We start from the raw sequence: 17,476 nt of genomic DNA, 5'->3' as shown, positions 1-17,476 counted from the left end.
TTTTGAGATAGTTTTTAATTCTCAAAGCTTCTACTTCACGTTGCACTCCTCTCCTTATGCAGCACAACTGACACGATTGTTAAGTCTGTTTATACTGGGAAGTTAAATTGCATGTAATCCAGGGTTGGCAGCTTGGAACCAGCACATCTCAGCTTGTTCTGTCCAGTCAGGCCCTGAGGAAGAAAATGCTAAATTGCTCTGAGCTTATGAAGGCTTTTTCCAAAAGATCAGTTCTGTCTGGATTTTTGCTTGTAAGCTGTCCCTGAAACACAGAAACTGAAAAGGAAGGGAAAAACATCAGCCTAATAGCAGTATTTTACACATGCATCCAAAGTAAAATTCTGTCATCAAAGGAGTGCAGTTAATACAAAATCACTGCAAAAAAGGGTTTTCTTTTAAAAACCTCCAGGAACATCTGGAGTAATTTCATTTGGAGATAACCAGAAATTTGGTTTTCTGGGGGGAAAAAACTCCTCTCAGTTGTTTTGTTGTTCTGAGTTAATGCGGGTGAACCGCTCCGTTTCAGAAATCATACCACTATATGGGATGTCCAGCTACATCACCAGGGAAGACCAGTACAGCAAACCACAGCACAAAAAACTCAAAACCAAGCAGATTGGATTTTTGCTTGTAATCTGTCCCTGAAACACAAAAACTGAAAAGGAAGGGAAAAACATCACCGTAATAGCGGTATTTTACACATGCATCCAAAGTAAAATTCTGTCATCAGAGGAGCATAGTTAATACAAAAAAAAGGTTTTCTTTTAAAAATCTCCAGGAACAGCTGGAGTAATTTCATTTGGAGATAACCAGCAATTTGTTTTTCTGGGAGAAAAGCCCCTCAGTTGTTTTGTTGTTCTGAGTTAACGCGGGTGAACCGTTCCGTTTCAGAAATCATACCACTATACGGGATGTCCAGCTACATCACCAGGGAAGACCAGTACAGCAAACCACAGCACAAAAAACTCAAAGACAGGCAGATTGACCGCCAGAACCGCCTGAACAGCCCTCCCTCCTCCATCTACAAGAGCCATATAGGCAGCTGCACCACGGTGTACAATGGCTATGCCAAGAGCCACAACGGGGCCAGCAGCGGCGGCGGGGCAGCCCCGGCCCTGAAGAAACCGGAGCGCAGAGCAAGGAGCAGCCCAAAGTCAAATGAACAAGACCCACATGGTAAAAAAAGAGGGCTTTATTTATTTATTTTTAATTCCTTTTTTATTGCACCTTTCCGGCTTGTGACCTCCTCTGTGTGGATCCAGTGGCCGTGCCAAGAAACACTCCCACCCACGCGTTAATACGGTGTGAACTTAAATCCCAGCGCTGGGCTTGCTGGGCTGTGTTTGTTTTGTAAGGTGAGCCCAGTGCCTCCCCATCTTTTGTGACTGCTCCCTTGGTAGATGCTGTATAGAAAAGCATCATTCTCTTTTTATCTGCTGGAAGCAGAAATGTGTTTTATGGGTGAGGTCTCGGTTAAATTTTGCTTTTCGGAGAGGCATCTTGGCACTTCACAAAAAACTTCATCATGGACAATTGAGCTATAACCAAAATTTGACTACTAGGAACCACTATTTTGCATATCCTAGGTTAACCTGGTAAAGTTACTAGAAAGTTTAGAAGTGATGACTGAAAAACCAAGGGTTTTTTTAATGTGAAAATTCAGTGAAAGTAAGATTAGTTGAAAACAGAACTGAGAAGAAATTTCTTAATTTTAGCCATTGGAAATAGTGGTCAAGTAAATCTGGCTACTTTTGAAATAATTTTCTTCAGCATTTTCAGAGACTTGCCATTTAAAAATTTAAAACTTTGGATAACAATCCAATGCTTTACTGTAATCAAATCTCATTTATCACAAGCCATTCTGCCCACAGCAAGTTCTACCTAAATTCAGTTTAGTAACTTGGTATGATCCCTTATTCCTACCTGCCTTTCTCCTCTCTGCTTTTCTCTTTGCTGACTGCTGCAGCAGCTGCCTGAACAGACTTTGATGCAGTAACCAAAGCAGCATGTCCAGGATATTCATATGTAGCACACTCTGAAATATCCTGAGTTAATTGATGCATAAAACACAGGTTTTCCATTACCTATCTCTAGTATATATTTATACGCCTCTGTACTTTTACCTGTGAGACATAACTAAAAGAAATAGTTACAAAAATTAACTGTATCAATAGCCAAAGAGGGGGAAAGAATGCTGCTGGCATGATAAGGAATGAGGATTTGCAGACGTGCTTCAGGGTCTTTAGACTTAGCAAGGAGCTGTATTTGGGAGTGCTGTAATCCAAGAAAATGAATCACTGCATTAGACTTTCTAGTTATTTCTTGCCAATCAGCTTATGCAACTTTAGTGTTCTTATTTATGTTTAGGTGTTTCTTTGAGGTAGAATACATGGGGTGTTTGAAGCTTGGATGTAAAAGACCTGGAAAAAGTATAGTCTTTCAATTTCGGTTCAGTTGCTACTGAGTCAGCCTGGCTGATCACTTCTGAAATAATCCAGAAATCATTTAAAAGCATCTTATCTGAGGGTTTCCTGCAACCCCTGTGTTTGTCTTATTCATTGCTTTGGACTGGTCTGCTGTGCTGCAGCTGAAGAGCACGAGGGCTTTTAAAATGTCAAGAAAATCAGTGGAGTCAAGGCTACAGCACATCCAGTCCTGTCAGGCAGAGGGTGCCTTCAGACTGGGGACAGCAAGGGATGGAGTCCTCCCCCAGCTCTGGAAAAGGCCCTCACAAGAGGTTCTGCAAATAAGCATCCCTTGTCCCACCCTCCTGCCTTTTAAAATTAGGTTCTCCATCTGCACCCAGAAATGGCAGCCCTGGAATTGATTCAGCTGCTCTGCAGCAAGTACGTGGCCAGGGCAGGAATGGGAGAATTGTTTTCATATTAAAAGGAAAAAAAAAAAGATACAGTGGGCTCACATGTGAGGTTTTTGACATCAGTGGATTATTATAGTCATACATGCAAACTTAGATTTCTGCAGAAAGGTCACGGGAGTTTCTTAAAGGCTCCCATGAAGCAGCTCCCTAAAATAAAATCAGTTCCCACTTGATATTTACAAGCTTCTAATCATATCTGTCACTTTATATTTATCTTCTCTGTTTCTTCTTTAATTATTTGGGGATTTATTGATGAATACCTGACTAACCTGGCCACACAGGTAATTAGGGTGAGAGTTAACAGCAGTCTGGGCACAGTTGCTAATTGAATATATGCTGCTAAGTGACAGCTTTTAGAATAGCCCGGAAAAAATGAATGTGTCAGAAGCAACAAGTAGCAAAGGAGTTTAAACTTGCAGGTTTTGTGTATGTGTATCTGTTCAGCCTGCTAATAGTTAAAACTTGATGGTGCTGTGTGGCTGCTTCCAAAATTGCAGAATAGCCTGGAAAACCTATTTTTAGCTACATAAATATATAAAAATTTGTATATACATGTATAAAACTTGTGGATAAATCTTTATTTAGAAAACCACTTAAACCAAAAAACTCTATAGGAGAGGAGTAGTAATGTATGAATTTGCAGTAAAACTTGGAATAAGGTGAGGGAGAGCTGGAGCTGAGGGCTTTGTTTGCGTGGATTTTTGAGTTGGGATTGTGATGTGCTTGATGGCCTGTCATTTGCTGTCTGGCTGTGGGGTGTGCGTGCTCCTGCAGTGGAGCTGGCTTCTTTGGGGTGTTTGGATGATGGAGCAATGCTGGGATCCAGCTGCTGGCAAGGCAGGGGGCTTTAGGAGCCCCAGACACAGCTGGAGCAGGCGCTCGCTCAGGCTCGGCTCTGCTCGCTGCAGAGAACAGCCTGTGTCAGTACACAGTGCTGCAGCCTGGCAGTGATTGCTGTCCTTAGGGATTGGGCTGGATGAAACGAAATTTGGGAGCTGCCTGAGTGCTGGAAGTGTGGGTGGGAGCTCTCTGCAGGAGCACCTCTCCCCGCAGTCCCAGCTGCTCCTGGGCTGATGCTCAGAGAGGCAGTTGGGAGGGTCTGCTTTAATCAGCAGGGAGAGATGATCCCACACAGGGGATTTGTGACAGGGAAACGGGAGTTTCTGTTCTTGGATCTGCTGCCCCTGTGCTTAAGGTGATGCTTGTCCTGCTCCTTGCTTTTTGGTAGTGATTTCTCTGAGGGCTGTGTTCCTCCTTCCTCAGCACACCCACTCTGCTGGGGCTGGGCTTGTTGCAGGGCTGCAGGAACAGTGAAGGGGATGGAACACCTTCCTCATCAACACAGAATGAGAGGGTTGAGCCTGGGGAAGGGGGAGATCTTAGACCCCATAAAGAGATTACAAGAGAACTGGAGAGGGGCTTTTGACAGCGGCGTGGAGTGACAGGACAAGGCAAATGGCTTTAAACTGAAAGAGAGCAGGGTTAGATGGGATATTGGGAAGGAATTCTTCCCTGTGAGGGTGGGGGGGCCCTGGCACAGGGTGCCCAGAGAAGCTGTGGCTGTCCCATCCCTGGGAGTGTCCAAGGCCAGGCTGGATGGGGCTGGGATAGTGGAAGGTGTCCCTGCCCATGGCAGGAGATGGAACCAAGAGCATCTTCAAGCTCCATCCCTAACCACTCTGGGATCATGTGAATTATATTGAAAAAAATGTCCTGCATACAATGTAAGGACAACTCAACTCTTTTCCCTGAAAAATCACAGTATGTGTGATAGTTAACTTAAAAATTTAAAAAAAAACTTTTTTCCATGCAAATCTATTCTCCGATGGAAAATTCTGCCATATATCAATAACTTTCAGCTTCCTTCCAGTATTAAAAGAAGGAAGGGTTCCCAAAAATCTGCTTCACCGCTCGTAGAAGAAATGGGGTTATAGATCATCAATTCTGAATGTGATCAGTACTGAAATTAAGTAAATTACTCTGGATTATTGTTAAATTATTGTTCAGTCACCTCTCCAGTTGTGGATCCAGCCTGTGCACCTCTGTACAACATGATGGTACATTAAAAATAAGGTTTTGCTTCTATAATGCCCCCTTATCCCAGGGTGGTTCTCTAACAGCAGCATCCTATTTTTACTAGGAAATTCATGGCTTCAGATTGGGGATATAAGTGCAATTCTGACCTTTTCCATTGACTGCATCATGCTGTGTTGGGTGGTGCACTTGTAAATAAAGATTTCTAGTTATGTTGGAAATAGGCTGGTTTAAGGCAAAAAAAGAAAAAAAACAAACTGATTGCTTATAATTGACTGAAAGTTAAACAATTCTTCTGTTTCTGGTAGGATGATGGATGGTATTTTGTGCAGGTAGAAGGCTTGGAGATATGATACTGGGATTCTGATTTAAAATCCATATTGGAGCTTTTCCACAGAGCTGTTTCAAAAACTGAATGGGACAGGAGGGAGAGCAGGGTTGGGTTTTTGTTTTTTTTTTTTGTAAAGGAGCCTTGCCATGTAAAAAGAGCTGTAAGAGGAAATCCTGTCCCATTCATGCTGTCCTTTATGAATTTCAGTCTGAGTCACTTCCTTCTCATGCACTCAGTGGCTCCTTCTTGGCCATGCAGTGATCTGGTAGTTCAAGAAGTTCTGTGTGTGGCTGCAAGTGCTGTGGGAACATAAGCAGTTTTGAACATTCTGACAATGCTTTTTGCCTATTTCCTTATAAAGCATCTTTTTTTTTTTTTCCTCTCTTCAAATGAGATAAAATATTTTTTTTTTAATCCTTTTTGAAGTTTGAAGAGCTTAAGATGGCCAAAAGTAAACCACTTGAAGTGGGTAAAAGTGGGAAGTGGGCAGTGGATTGTTGTGTGCATCCTGTGCGGGAGCTGGGTGCCAGGACAAACAGACCCGGCCTCCAGGCTGCTGTGTGCCATTGAGAAAGTGTTCCTAAACAAGGTTTTATCCTCATTTGAGAAGATCTGGCTTCAGATCAGCCCTTCTAGCCCAGAGTGTGAGGAAGATGATGCTGAGGAGGAGCCTGCAAGGTTGAACACATCCCACACGCTGCTCCTGGCTCCTGCCGCAGCATCCAGAATTCACTGACCTGGTGTCTGTGAATTCACTCAGTTTTGAAAAGCACATCTGCTTTCCCAGTGAGAACACTGAGTTTGGTGTGCACTTACCTGCTCTGTGGCGTTGATGTGCTTTTTTCACGTGGAGAAGGGAGGAGAAAGCATGGGAATCAATTGACAGTTCAAAGAGCTGCTGCAGACTATTGACAGATCACAAACTTCCACTGTGTACAAGCCTCAGAGGTGCTGCTTTCCTGTCGTGGAGGTTTTGTAAATCTGATTTTGTAGCAGTCTCCAGCTACTCTGAAAGATGAAAACCACAGCTTCAAATTGCTGCTGCTTGAAGTTTCTCAGGAGATGTGGATGATAGCTCTGTGTGCTCATTTCTTTGAGGGCAATGCATTGGGAATACACAGAAAATGGGCTTGGCAAGAGCACCTCCTGACAGTGGTGGTTTTAATTTGAAAACATTTTAAAGTAAGTACTTAGCTTGGCAAAGCAGAAGTTGTGAGGTGAAGAAGTACCCTGAGATATCCCTGAATGGGGAGGGATGTGCTCTGCAAGAGTGGGTGAGGGATGAAAAACCAGAGCTGAGGCGTTCTTGGTACAGCCCCATCCTGTTGTCTCTCAATCTCCCGTGTAACATTTAAGTATACTTAGGAAAAAGTGTGGTTTTTTTCCTATTTTTTCAACTGTATCAGGTTGTTGTTTTAATCCAGAGCCTGTGAATTAAAGGTAAATTGTAGGAGCTGTGATTCAGTGCAGACAGGAACAAGGCGAAGTTCCTCTTCTTACTCATTCTAGATCCTGTCAATTCTTTTCTATTTTGGTCCTGAATCCATTTTGCTTATTGAGTCATACATTTATCTGTGCCTGTATATCCTCTAGATTTAAAAGCTTAGAAGAGTAGTTTCATCACTTTTGATCCATGTAAACTAAGAGGCTGAGAAACACTGGCAGTACATGTAAATTTAATGTTCTTTTAGCTGGGAACTGATGATTTGGTACATGCTAATAGACATTTTTTATTTCATTGTAGAAATGTTCTGCAGACAAAATTGGTCATAAGTGTTTTTTCTGCTGATATACAAAATACCCCTATGTTAAATGCAGCTTCTCTGGTGTCCCTAAATGTACCTGCATGTATAAAATAAGGAGTTTCAATAAGATTGTCTCCTGAAAACAATCTGTCAAAACTGACACAGTGATTTTATTAATAGCACTGAAAAAAACACACAGAAGAGTAAAATACATCTGTCAGGTTGAGTGAGTTTTAGTATTATACCAAATAATGCAACATGAAACATAATATTTAGTGGAACCAGAGGCGTGTGGAATCTTGAGAGGATAGATCAGCATCAAACATGAACTCTAAATGGTGTTACTGTTCCTACTGCATTTTTTTAAGTTTTAGCCATTAATACTACTTGTCTGAATTCTTCAGACTTATATCTCATTAGAAATAGATTTTTTGTTCTGTTTTCCTGTAAGTTTTAATGCATGAGAGGAAATAGGATGCATTAATTAGGGCACAGTCTGAGCTTGAGAAACCAGTGTTCATTTGTGACACTCAGAATTTCCAGTGTGATATTCTCGTGCCTTGACCTTCTCTCCCACATCATGACTGAGCTTGTGCCTTTTGTTTGTTTCTATTTGGAAATATGCCTGCTTCTTCAACAGTCTTTATCTTTGGTATTTTCTCTAAAATAATGGGCTGTGAAGTGCCTGTTCAGGCAGTAAACAAAGTGATTATGAGTGTCAGATACGCGTTGTGTACCAGCTTGAGCTCCATTAGCTGGGCCACACAGATTCTCACCAAATAATATTTTTGCCTAATAGTCACATGAAATAACCACTTAAGTGAGCTTTATATAGACTGATGGCTGTATTAGAAACACATTGCAGGGTTCAGGTGCAGTACATTCCCAAGTTCTGTGTGCCTGCAAGAGTTTATCCAGATCAGGCCTAATTTGTGACTTTTCTTCAGCAGAAAGAATGGCTAAAATGTTTATCCAGCATGGCTGAAATACACTCTGTTGGGGGAGAGAAACAAATCTGTTTCCTCTGCTGTCTTGAAGCTTAACTTAAATCACGGGGGCTTTGATGGAGAAGGGTAAAAGCTAAATATCACAGATGGTGCTGGAAAGCAAATCCATGCCCAGTGCCCTCCCTGCCTCAGCTTTGCCCAGTTCCAAACCCAGCAGTGTTCTGCTCTGAGCTGCCTGGGGGTTCTTCCTTCCCAGGCATCTTGACCAACTCTTTCCCAGAAGTTGCCTGTGTGCAGATAATTTCCAGGAATTTGCCAGCCTGCGAAATCTTGTCTGCATGTGACCGGTCACAAACAGGGAGGTGTTCTCTATTCTCCTGCTGTATACACACTGCAGGAGACAAACCCAGAGTTCATGGGAAGCCTGAGTGCCATGGCAGTCCTCCCTTCTTCCACAGCACAGAGCTCTGCAAGCTGGGAAGGGCTGACACAGGGAGGGAGGAGATGCACTCTATTTTTATGCGCTTATCTTGAAAGACTGAAGAACCAGCTTCACAACTTTGGCACCAGAAGTTGTAGATAAGGGATTCTCTTCATCAGCTGAGTGGGAGCATCTCCTAATTTAATTGCGCAATATTCTCCCATGTCAGCTGTTTTTAAAGGCGAATGGAAATGCCTCAAACTTGGTTTTGTTCAGGCTTTTTGTACCTGAAAATGCAAAGAGAACACCAGGGCAGTGTGGATACAAACGATCCAGCATGGTTATGAGGTGCTCTGAGAGCTGGTGGTCTGGGCATCCATGGCTCTGAGCCGTCCATGGGGCACCATGGGTCACCACAGCTCTGGCTACACTTTTCAGTCTCATCACAGCAGCTGTGGCAAAATAAATCTCATTAGAAGCTCCCTAATCTTCCTAAGTGTGCCAGCTACAGGAAACACAGCTCTGAGTCCACATGTAGGGCACATCTAGTAAAGAGTGAGGGAATCTGGCTCCAGGGCTCGTGTTTGACCTTATTAGGGCTCATAAACCCTCTTGGCAGTGGCTGGTGCTTTACCTCAAAGCCGTTTTTCCCAATCTGATCAGTTTCTGTAGGCTCTCATATTTTTATTCCCATCTGCTTTATCCCTCCCTTGCCTCGTTTTGCCAGCAGGATCTCCTTGGCAGGGTGAGCTGGCTAAACTGTCTGCTCCATCATTTATCAGGAAGTCAGTGCTGAATGATGTAAGGCACAACCTCTTCCCCCAGAGGATCTTCATATTATCTCAGGAATTTGCAGCTTCTGCTGCAACTGACAGTCATATCCAGAAGACTGAAATCCGAACCTTTTTCCTAGGAGTTTACATAATTTATGGATACCCACCCAACAGCAAAAAAAAAAAATTTAAAAAGTCGTACAAAGTACATTTTCATCCTGATTAAATGCCTGTGACGGGGAGAAGAGTTACACCAAGATCTGAGAGCCTCAGAGCAAGATAAGCAGTGTATCCTCACCAGTTAGGAGGAGATAACATGGACCACCGACAAAGGAAGGGAACTGTGATTCCCTTATTTGGCAATATCTGGGACATGGAGCCAAAAGGGACAGGGTATTTATAGGGAAGAGGTAGAACATTTCCTCCCTCCAGACTATAAAAAACAAAACGTGTTTAAGTCTAATGATTTAATGAACAACACTTATTTGTAGAGCCAGATGTTCTGAACAATGTCCGTCTGTGTTTCCAGCTGGGTTTGCAAAGGTGGTGAAATGAAATTTCATGTCCTCCTGAAGTTAATGGGATTTGTTTGCTCAACTCTCTTAGGCTGCGCTTCAAACCCCATCGGTTACTCCTCCTTTTCTGAGGAAGGGTGGAATTTGATTTCTGAAGTTTTTGTGACCTTCAGTATATTTGCTTTTAAGGGGAGGAGGAATCTTAATGCAGGGTGATGCTTTGAGTGCTGCAGTTAACAGAAAGGTTAAACTGTTCTAAAATGAAGCAGCCATTTCAATTTTCTCCAAGGTTTATTATAAAAGATGATGTCCTGAAGCTTGAGTTTGGTTTTTGTGTTGTTTTTTTTTTCTTGTTTTTCTTTTCCCCTCTAAGGAGCTGTGCTTAGAAGCAGCTGCTTTGGTTTACTGCAGTTCATGTGACTTGTCCCTGAATTTCATCTCAGCAGTGAAATCCAGAATGAGCTGAAATTCCTGTAGCTTTGTTGAATCCTCCCCAGCAAGCAGTAATCAGGTGGCTATTTCTGTGAAATGTTTTAAATATTTGGAAGGCTTCTTAGTGGTCAAACTGATTGTGCCAATGTCCAAAATCACATTTTGGCCTTGTCCCATACAGCACTGCTAATTGCCCATGCACTTCCTTCAGCTCACTAGTATGAAGTTGGTACAGACATTGTAGATCAGGTTTTTTAAACATTCTTGAACTCATTCCTCCCATCTCAGGCATGAGAGGGCACAGATAAGATTACATCAGCCTTTTTGACTTCTGCATTTTATAAATTTAGCCCCCAGTCTTTATTAAACGTTCTGTTTAATATCCTTCTAGCTCATATAGTCATAGTTCATCCTTCAGACATGACTGCAAAACAATTTAGGCTGGGATTGCTTGAGTCAGTTGATTGTCATATGTCATGAGGAAGATAATTTATTTCTGTTCTGCTGTCAGTCTGGAGGTGTTTGGGTTGATTTAAAGAAGGGAGGGGAAGCTCTTTGCCTTCCCCCATCTCTGAGCTGTGGAAAGAGACAGATGTTATTTGGTTTCTGGGATTACTGTGATCTCCTCCACCGCTCCTTGCAATTTCATTGTACCATACTTTTCACCTGGAAAAATAGGTCAGTAATTTACATTGGTGACAGAAGAGCTTAGATTGGGGTTCATTTAAAGAATGCTGTAACTGCAGCATCTCACTAGGTTGCCACTGAAAAATCCCAGTGCAGGTTTCATGAAAAATCTTTGCCTTTCTAGCACCATTATTTGGAATGGTTGTATTACAAAAAAAATTTAAAAGCCCAAACTTTTTTTCCTGTGGAATCTAACATCTTTTAAAGATGTGTAAATCGTGCATAGAAATAAAATTTCTGCTTTAATGTAAATGCTTGGACAAAAATCAAGAACAGTGAAAAGGTGACACACTTTTTACTTTTATCCAGTTTTAGGGCAAGTTTTCCCTGCTTACTTTCTCAGAGGATGAATAGCTTGCTTTGCTGTTACTCTATTCCTGAGACTGAAATAGTGATTATTGCTCAAACCCAGCATCCCACAACACTTTGCATTGCCCACCATGAAATCTAAAGGCATTTCTTCTTTGATTCCAGCAAGGCTGAGGAGTTGTGACTGAGGGCAAAATTTAGCCTGCAGTTATTTTCTTGAATTTTTTTTTTTTTTTTAGTTCACGATGGGTTCTGCTGTGCCTCTGCAGTGGGGAAGTGCTCTGCTGCCTCCCAATTGTTGCAGCAAACTCGGTGGCTTCATGAGGTTCACTGCCAAGGAAGTTGTTAATTTTGGCTGAGGAGCTCTGTTTAATCCCCAGCAAGTTTGGAACTCCTATGGAGTCTGTTTTGGCTGTGCTGTGTGATTGTTTTTCTGTGCAAATATGCAGTTCTGCAGGTTATTTTGCTAGTTTTGTGTTTGATCAGGAAAACGCTCTTATTGTGTAATAGGCAGATTAGCAGAGGGTTTTATGGCCAGAATTGCCTGTGGTCATATTTTTGAACATCAAGAAGAAGTAAGTTTTGTTTTTGTGTTCAATACTGGTGCCATTGTCCTCTTACACTGGGGATGGTATTTCGGAGAAAAACATTTCCTCACTGGCGTGGGGCAGGATTTTAAAAGGCACTTTAAAATGGCACTCTGGAGAGTTGTCCCTCTGTTCTTTAGGGACCGTGCTTTCCACCTCAGTTATTGGAGGGTGCAGGACGTGGTGTGACTGTCCCAGCAGGGACACTCAGGGGTGACAAAGCCACACCTGTGCTGGGATGCAGAGGAGCTGTCAGTGACCCAGCTGGGAAGAGAGGACCAATCCTTGGTGCTGTCAGACTTGTGCTTTTGTCAGTGCAAGGAGGAGTGGTGAGCCTCCTTTGCTGTGTGTTCGTGGTGCTCAGGCTCCTGCTTTGCCTGGCTCTGGCAGTCAGGACTGAAGGGAACCTTTTCCTTTGGAGGGGAAATCTCTGTAAATGTAAATGTAAATGCCAGGTGGTGTAATTTCATGGCTGGTGTCAGACATCCTTTTGAGCCAGTTTCGCATTTTAAGAAGCATGGGTATCTCAGCCATGCTCTGACCATCCCCTGCTCCTGTTTGAGCTGGGGAAGCCTCTGGAGATTTTCTGGCCAAGTCACCTGGGGCAGCCTGGGGTGCTGCTGACAGCAAGGTGCAGCTCTGCACAGGTCACATCCCTTCCTGAGTGACCACGGGGTTCCTCAGCCTGGAGAACAACCCTTGAGTGTGGCAAAAGCTGGACAGGCTGTCTCAGGGAATGAGGAGAAATGAGAGGGACAAACCATGAAGCAGCACAGAAATAAATGGAAGGAATTAAGCATAAGGAAATTCCATGCATCCCAACTGTTGTACAAAACTCTGAGGAGTGTGAAGAGCATCATTGTTCGTCAGAAAAGGTTTAATGTTAGTTGGCCAAGTTTGTAGTGAGAACAAAGCATCAGCCTTCTCCCTGGAAACTGGGAGTCAGGAGCTCCAGGAAAGTTTTTGGAGGGACTTTCAGTCTCTCTGTCAAATACATGACCAAAAGATGGAGGGGTGGGCACTGCTTGGTTTATCTGCAAAGCTTTTATTGTCTTCCCAACCCCACATAGCATGCCAGCTGCTGTAGCAGCATAGCAAGAGGGAAGCTGCCGAAAATAAAAAGAAAAAATATTTTGACAGAGAAAAGAAGCTAAAGCAGGTCGAAATGATGAAAAGAGAGCGCTCCAAGAGGAGGCCCTGTGTGTAAGTGGTTTGTTGTTGCAGCAGATCCAGCTTGGGCTTCCTCTGTTGCTGTGGGTTATGTCATTGTTTGGTTTGGTGTTCCTTCAAGCCCGGCCAGCTGCAGCCATCCCAGTGCCCTGCCTCTGTCATCTGCTTTGGGAGACGCACAAAGCGCTCGCTCACCGTGGCACAGGGATGTGCTGGAGATGGGGGGCTGCTGTGTTTTACTAAGAAAGCCTTTTCTGCCTTCTAATGGACCAACTGCCTGTTCACAGTGGGAATTCACTCAGATCTCCAGCCAGTAAAGCAGGAGTTGTTTTTGCTGTCTTCCAGCAGTAGCAGCGAAGAAGCAGAGAAAAACAAACTCAATGTGTCACTTACCCTCCATTTGTCCCTTGCATCCAGCCTTTTATTTCCCTTGCTGGTTGCTACTGATCTTATTTTCCTTCCTCCATCCCAATGGAAAACAGATCCAAACAATAAGGGGCTACAGGGAGGACTGGATGCCCTTACATTTATTTTTAAAACGCTTTTTAGCCCAGGTGACTTCACTATGTACATCTGAATGCTCCCACATCTGATCCTGATCCATGTGATAGGAAGTGCCTTTGGTTAGAGAAGGATGAGCTGTAAATTTGCACTCCAGGTGTTTTGGAATATCCTGTCCCATGGACAATAGGATACTGAAGCAGTCCAGGTGAAACCAGCAGGTCAATAGATATGGACTGAGGCCAGGACATCTCTCAAGCGTGGGATTAAATTCCTGCCTAAATCACAGAGGCAAAGCACTTCAGTCATCCTTTGCTTTATTGAATCAGTGAATCAGGATGACTAGAGATTTGATTTTTCTGATTTTACATCTGAAAATACGCCTTGTTGTTGTTGTGGGGTTTTTTGCCCTTTTTTTGGGTTGGTTTTTTTGTTCGTTTGTTTTTCTTTTTTCTTTTTTTTTTTTTTTTTTTTTTTGCTATCTATATATAGTTTGGTCTTTAAGGATAAATAAAGAAGGATAAGCCCCTAGACATTAATAAATGTATGTTCACAGGAGAAATCAGATAGCAACAGTAGGAAGTCACTTAGAAATGGAAAAATTGTGATACACTCATGCATGCCGGTTTTTAAAGAATTAGAACACGTTTTAACAATTGTATCTAAAGTAGATAACATCAATCTCTCTGCCTTTGTCTGGGGAGCCATAGTTGTGTTTTATCATTGATGTTTTTTATTAGCTTTCATGTAATGAACAGAAATTTGAAATATTTAACATTTAGAAATCTCATCCAGGCTTAATTAATAATCTTCCTTGGTGTATTGCAGGTCCACAGGATTTGATTGACTGCTTTGAATAGAAATTTTTTTTTCACAAGTTTTTTATTCTGAATGGCTCCTGTTGTGTCCAGCTGGGAAGAGTTTTTTGAAGCCCTGTGTGTTCAGTGTGACACTGGCTTTGCCCTTGCCAGTGTCACATCTGTAGCCTGGCAGTTTGTCCATGACCCTGCCCTGTCCCTGACAGACCGGAGAGCTGCACCAAACTGGATTAGGCAGGAATTTGCCCTAGATCTGATTTTATTCAATATTTTCATTAAGGGCTTGAAGGATGGAATAAGGATTGAGGCTTATTAAATTATAGTCCATATCAGGCTCTGATGGGGTTGAGAGTGCTTGATGGGTCAGGGAATTATGACCAGACAGGAGGAGAGCTCTGTAAAAGCCTTCAAAGAAAAAGTTTGATCAAGGCAAGAGCCATCTACTCCACTGCAGATTGTTGTTCTCAGACCTGCTGTTTTTTTAATTAGGTGTTTTAGATATTTTAATTTTTAATATTTTTTTTTTTTTTTTTTAGTTCTGGGAGGAATAGGAGATTACAAACCCCAAGAATCAAGTTATTCTGTAGACAAAGAGAAGAGTAAACTTCTAAGCAAGCTCTGTAAATGGGTCCTTAGTTCTGGTGCTGCCAGGACCTCAGCTGGGCAGGGATGTGCCACATCCTCAGAAGGATGGAAACTAATTTAAAAAACAGGGGACAGCAGCAGGTGGGGTCTCTTACAGACAGGTATGGAGAAATGAGCTTGTTCTTGTTAAAGGAGGAAATTTCCTGCAAGTATGTGAAAGGTGGCAGCAAAGGAAGGGGTGATGAACTCTCCTGAGGCGGATGTGCAGGAAAGAAGGAATAAATTTCAGATGCAGCAGGGAGAGCTGAGATGATTTTCCCTGAGATGAAGAGTTAGATGCTGTGCTAGTTCTCCTAGCTGAGAAGTTTGGAGATGACCATGATCATGGGGCAGGAGGTCATTTATTTGATTTATTTAATTCTCGTCTCAGAGAAGTGGTTTGGGTGCAGATGATCGTGTCTCGGTGTGGGAGGACGGGCTCCGTGGCTGTGTCACATCCCCTCTGGTGCTGTGACTCAGCTGCTGCGTGACATCTGCGGCGTTGGGGTTGTTCTTGTGCAAAGGAGCTTATTAACTCACATTTCTGCCGTTCCCTGAAAGGCTGGATGCGTTCTTCTTGGTGCCTTAAGCTTTGACACGGGCAGGCAGCTCACAGAGGAGCTGGGCTGTGTCTGAAGAGCTCGTTTTCTCGGGGGCTGTAGGTTGTGCTGTACGTGACTGATGAAAGATCCTTCCCAGCGCTGAAGCCGGTCACAGCCCCGATAAATCTGGAACAAATTCTGAGAAAGCATGTCATGTTGTGACTGGCATATCTGTGAGCATGGAGCTCTGCTTGAGAATTAGGCTCGGAGTTTGCAAAGTGCTGGTGCTGATGTCATTCCCTTGGAATGGAAGGGCTGTTGAAACAGTAAATACTTTCTGTGGCCAGAAGCTAAGTCTTGAGCTGGACCTTTTCCTCTCTTCGAAGGAAAGAATGCAGAACAAACCTAAAATGTGTATTTGCAATGGGAAAATCTTAATTAGTTTAGAGCTTTTAGCTCTTTCAAACCAGTTACATACACAGCTGCTGTTCATGCAAACATGTAAACTATTGATGGAAACTTCAAGCTTACCTTGAACTGACATTTTTTCCCCCTGTTTTTTAAAGCTGGGCTTGGTGTTTAAAAGTATGGTTGGAAAGGTCTGAAAATTATATTTGTGCTGTACGTGCAGAAAGGAACATAGACACAGGCTAACAGAAGCATAGAATAAAAGGCTTTAGTTCAGCAGGGCTTGACACTGAAACCCTGTTGGCACCAAACAGCTGCTGAGAAAGTGTTTAGATTTTAGGGGCATTTACTCCTGGTTGTATCTATAGAGTTTTGTTTATGATTCAAAACTCTGAAAAAAAAAAAAAAAAGAGGACTTGATGTGGTCCAGGTCTTTCAGCTGGCTTTTCTGCAATAAAAGATTAGCCTGAAACACTGCCTGGGAATTAGAACCTAATGCTGGGAGAGCTATAATGTCTCTCAGACAGTGAGATTAGCAGGGTAACTCAGATTTTTTGTACTGTCCCTCAGAGGACCCCATGGAGCATTCACAAGGAATTCATCCCCACCCCCAGCTTCCTCCTAGGAGGAAGAGTTTTGCCATGGCAGATGTGGGGAACAGATGTTGATGGGAAAAGTTAAAATGGGACAGTGGCCTGAAGTGTTGGTTGGGCTCTTCTTGACGTGGCTGAGCTCCTGTTCCCTGTGAAAAAGGAGGAAAGCAGCTCCTGCTCCTGCCAGCCCCAGCCTTTGGGGGGTGACATACAGATTTTGTGTCTGCCTGTCAGATACTCAGTGCTCAGTCAGCTGAGGAAGAGGAAGGGACAAAGGCTGAAATGCAAATCCACTGCCTGCTATTCAAGGACAATGAGTCCCAGGTAGGTGTCATGCTCAGCCACCCACCACCTCTCCTGAGCACTTCTAGGTAATTGTTTTGAACCTGACTTGCCTGGTTTACATCAAGATTTGCCCATTTCTTGCTGCTGTTCTTGCCCACTTTTCCACCACTGCATCTGGGATGTCCAACAGATGGTCCTTGTCCCCCAATGCTCCAGTGAGCTAATTTAGAATATAGTCCTTGGTAATTCAGAATATAGTCCTTGGTGGCTGCTGAGTGACAACAGAGCCAGGAGGAAAGACTTTCCAGCAACTCTGTGCTATCAGATAGAGCATATCAGCATATCAGATGGTTTCTTTCCTTCTCTATTGTCTCCTGTTTCAGAAGGCTTTCTGCTCTTTGCTGGCTTGGAAGGAGGATGTTGAGCTTGATAGTCAGAGATTGGCAGGTCAGAGCAACTTCCCTACTGAGGGAGGGATTTGGGACAGGTCTCTCTTCTCCTTAGCTTAGTCTAGCTCAGGAGACTGTGAATAATCATGTTTATTACAGAAAGGAACTCAGCCATCCAGAGAAGCCTGAGATTTTTTTTTTAATTCCTCTTGAAATGGGAAGCTAAGGGTTTGAAATACTGTAAATACTGTAATTGTTGATAACCAGTCCTGAGGTCCCCTTTCAACCTGGGCTGTTCTCTGATTCACTTGTGGATGTTTATTGCTTTCTGCCTTTGGTATTTGTTTTATTTTCACAGGGCATTATTTGCTACATGTATCCCATTCCCTCTCCCCAAAGTCTTTGAAGAAGAATTGTCTTCTTCCACTTCCAGCTTATCTGTATAAACACTTGGTGACATAAATATCCATACTGACCTCATGAATGT

The 17,476-nt window shown here is 43.0% G+C and overlaps 1 protein-coding gene across 1 annotated transcript in view; it reads left to right on the top strand.

Moving 5' to 3' along the window:
* Nucleotides 1-17,476, top strand: part of FNDC3B (fibronectin type III domain containing 3B) — a 184,332-nt gene that overhangs the window by 99,289 nt on the left and 67,567 nt on the right. Inside the window, exon 6 of the mRNA XM_063167317.1 lies at nucleotides 892-1,176. Within this exon, the coding sequence (XP_063023387.1) occupies nucleotides 892-1,176 (285 nt within the window). The remainder of the gene's footprint in view (nucleotides 1-891; nucleotides 1,177-17,476) is intronic.

This window comes from Melospiza melodia, chromosome 12 (assembly GCF_035770615.1).
Source record: "Melospiza melodia melodia isolate bMelMel2 chromosome 12, bMelMel2.pri, whole genome shotgun sequence".
Lineage (NCBI taxonomy): Eukaryota > Metazoa > Chordata > Aves > Passeriformes > Passerellidae > Melospiza > Melospiza melodia.
Note: the sequence above shows the minus strand (reverse complement) of the source record. Positions and strands in the feature narration are given on the sequence as shown.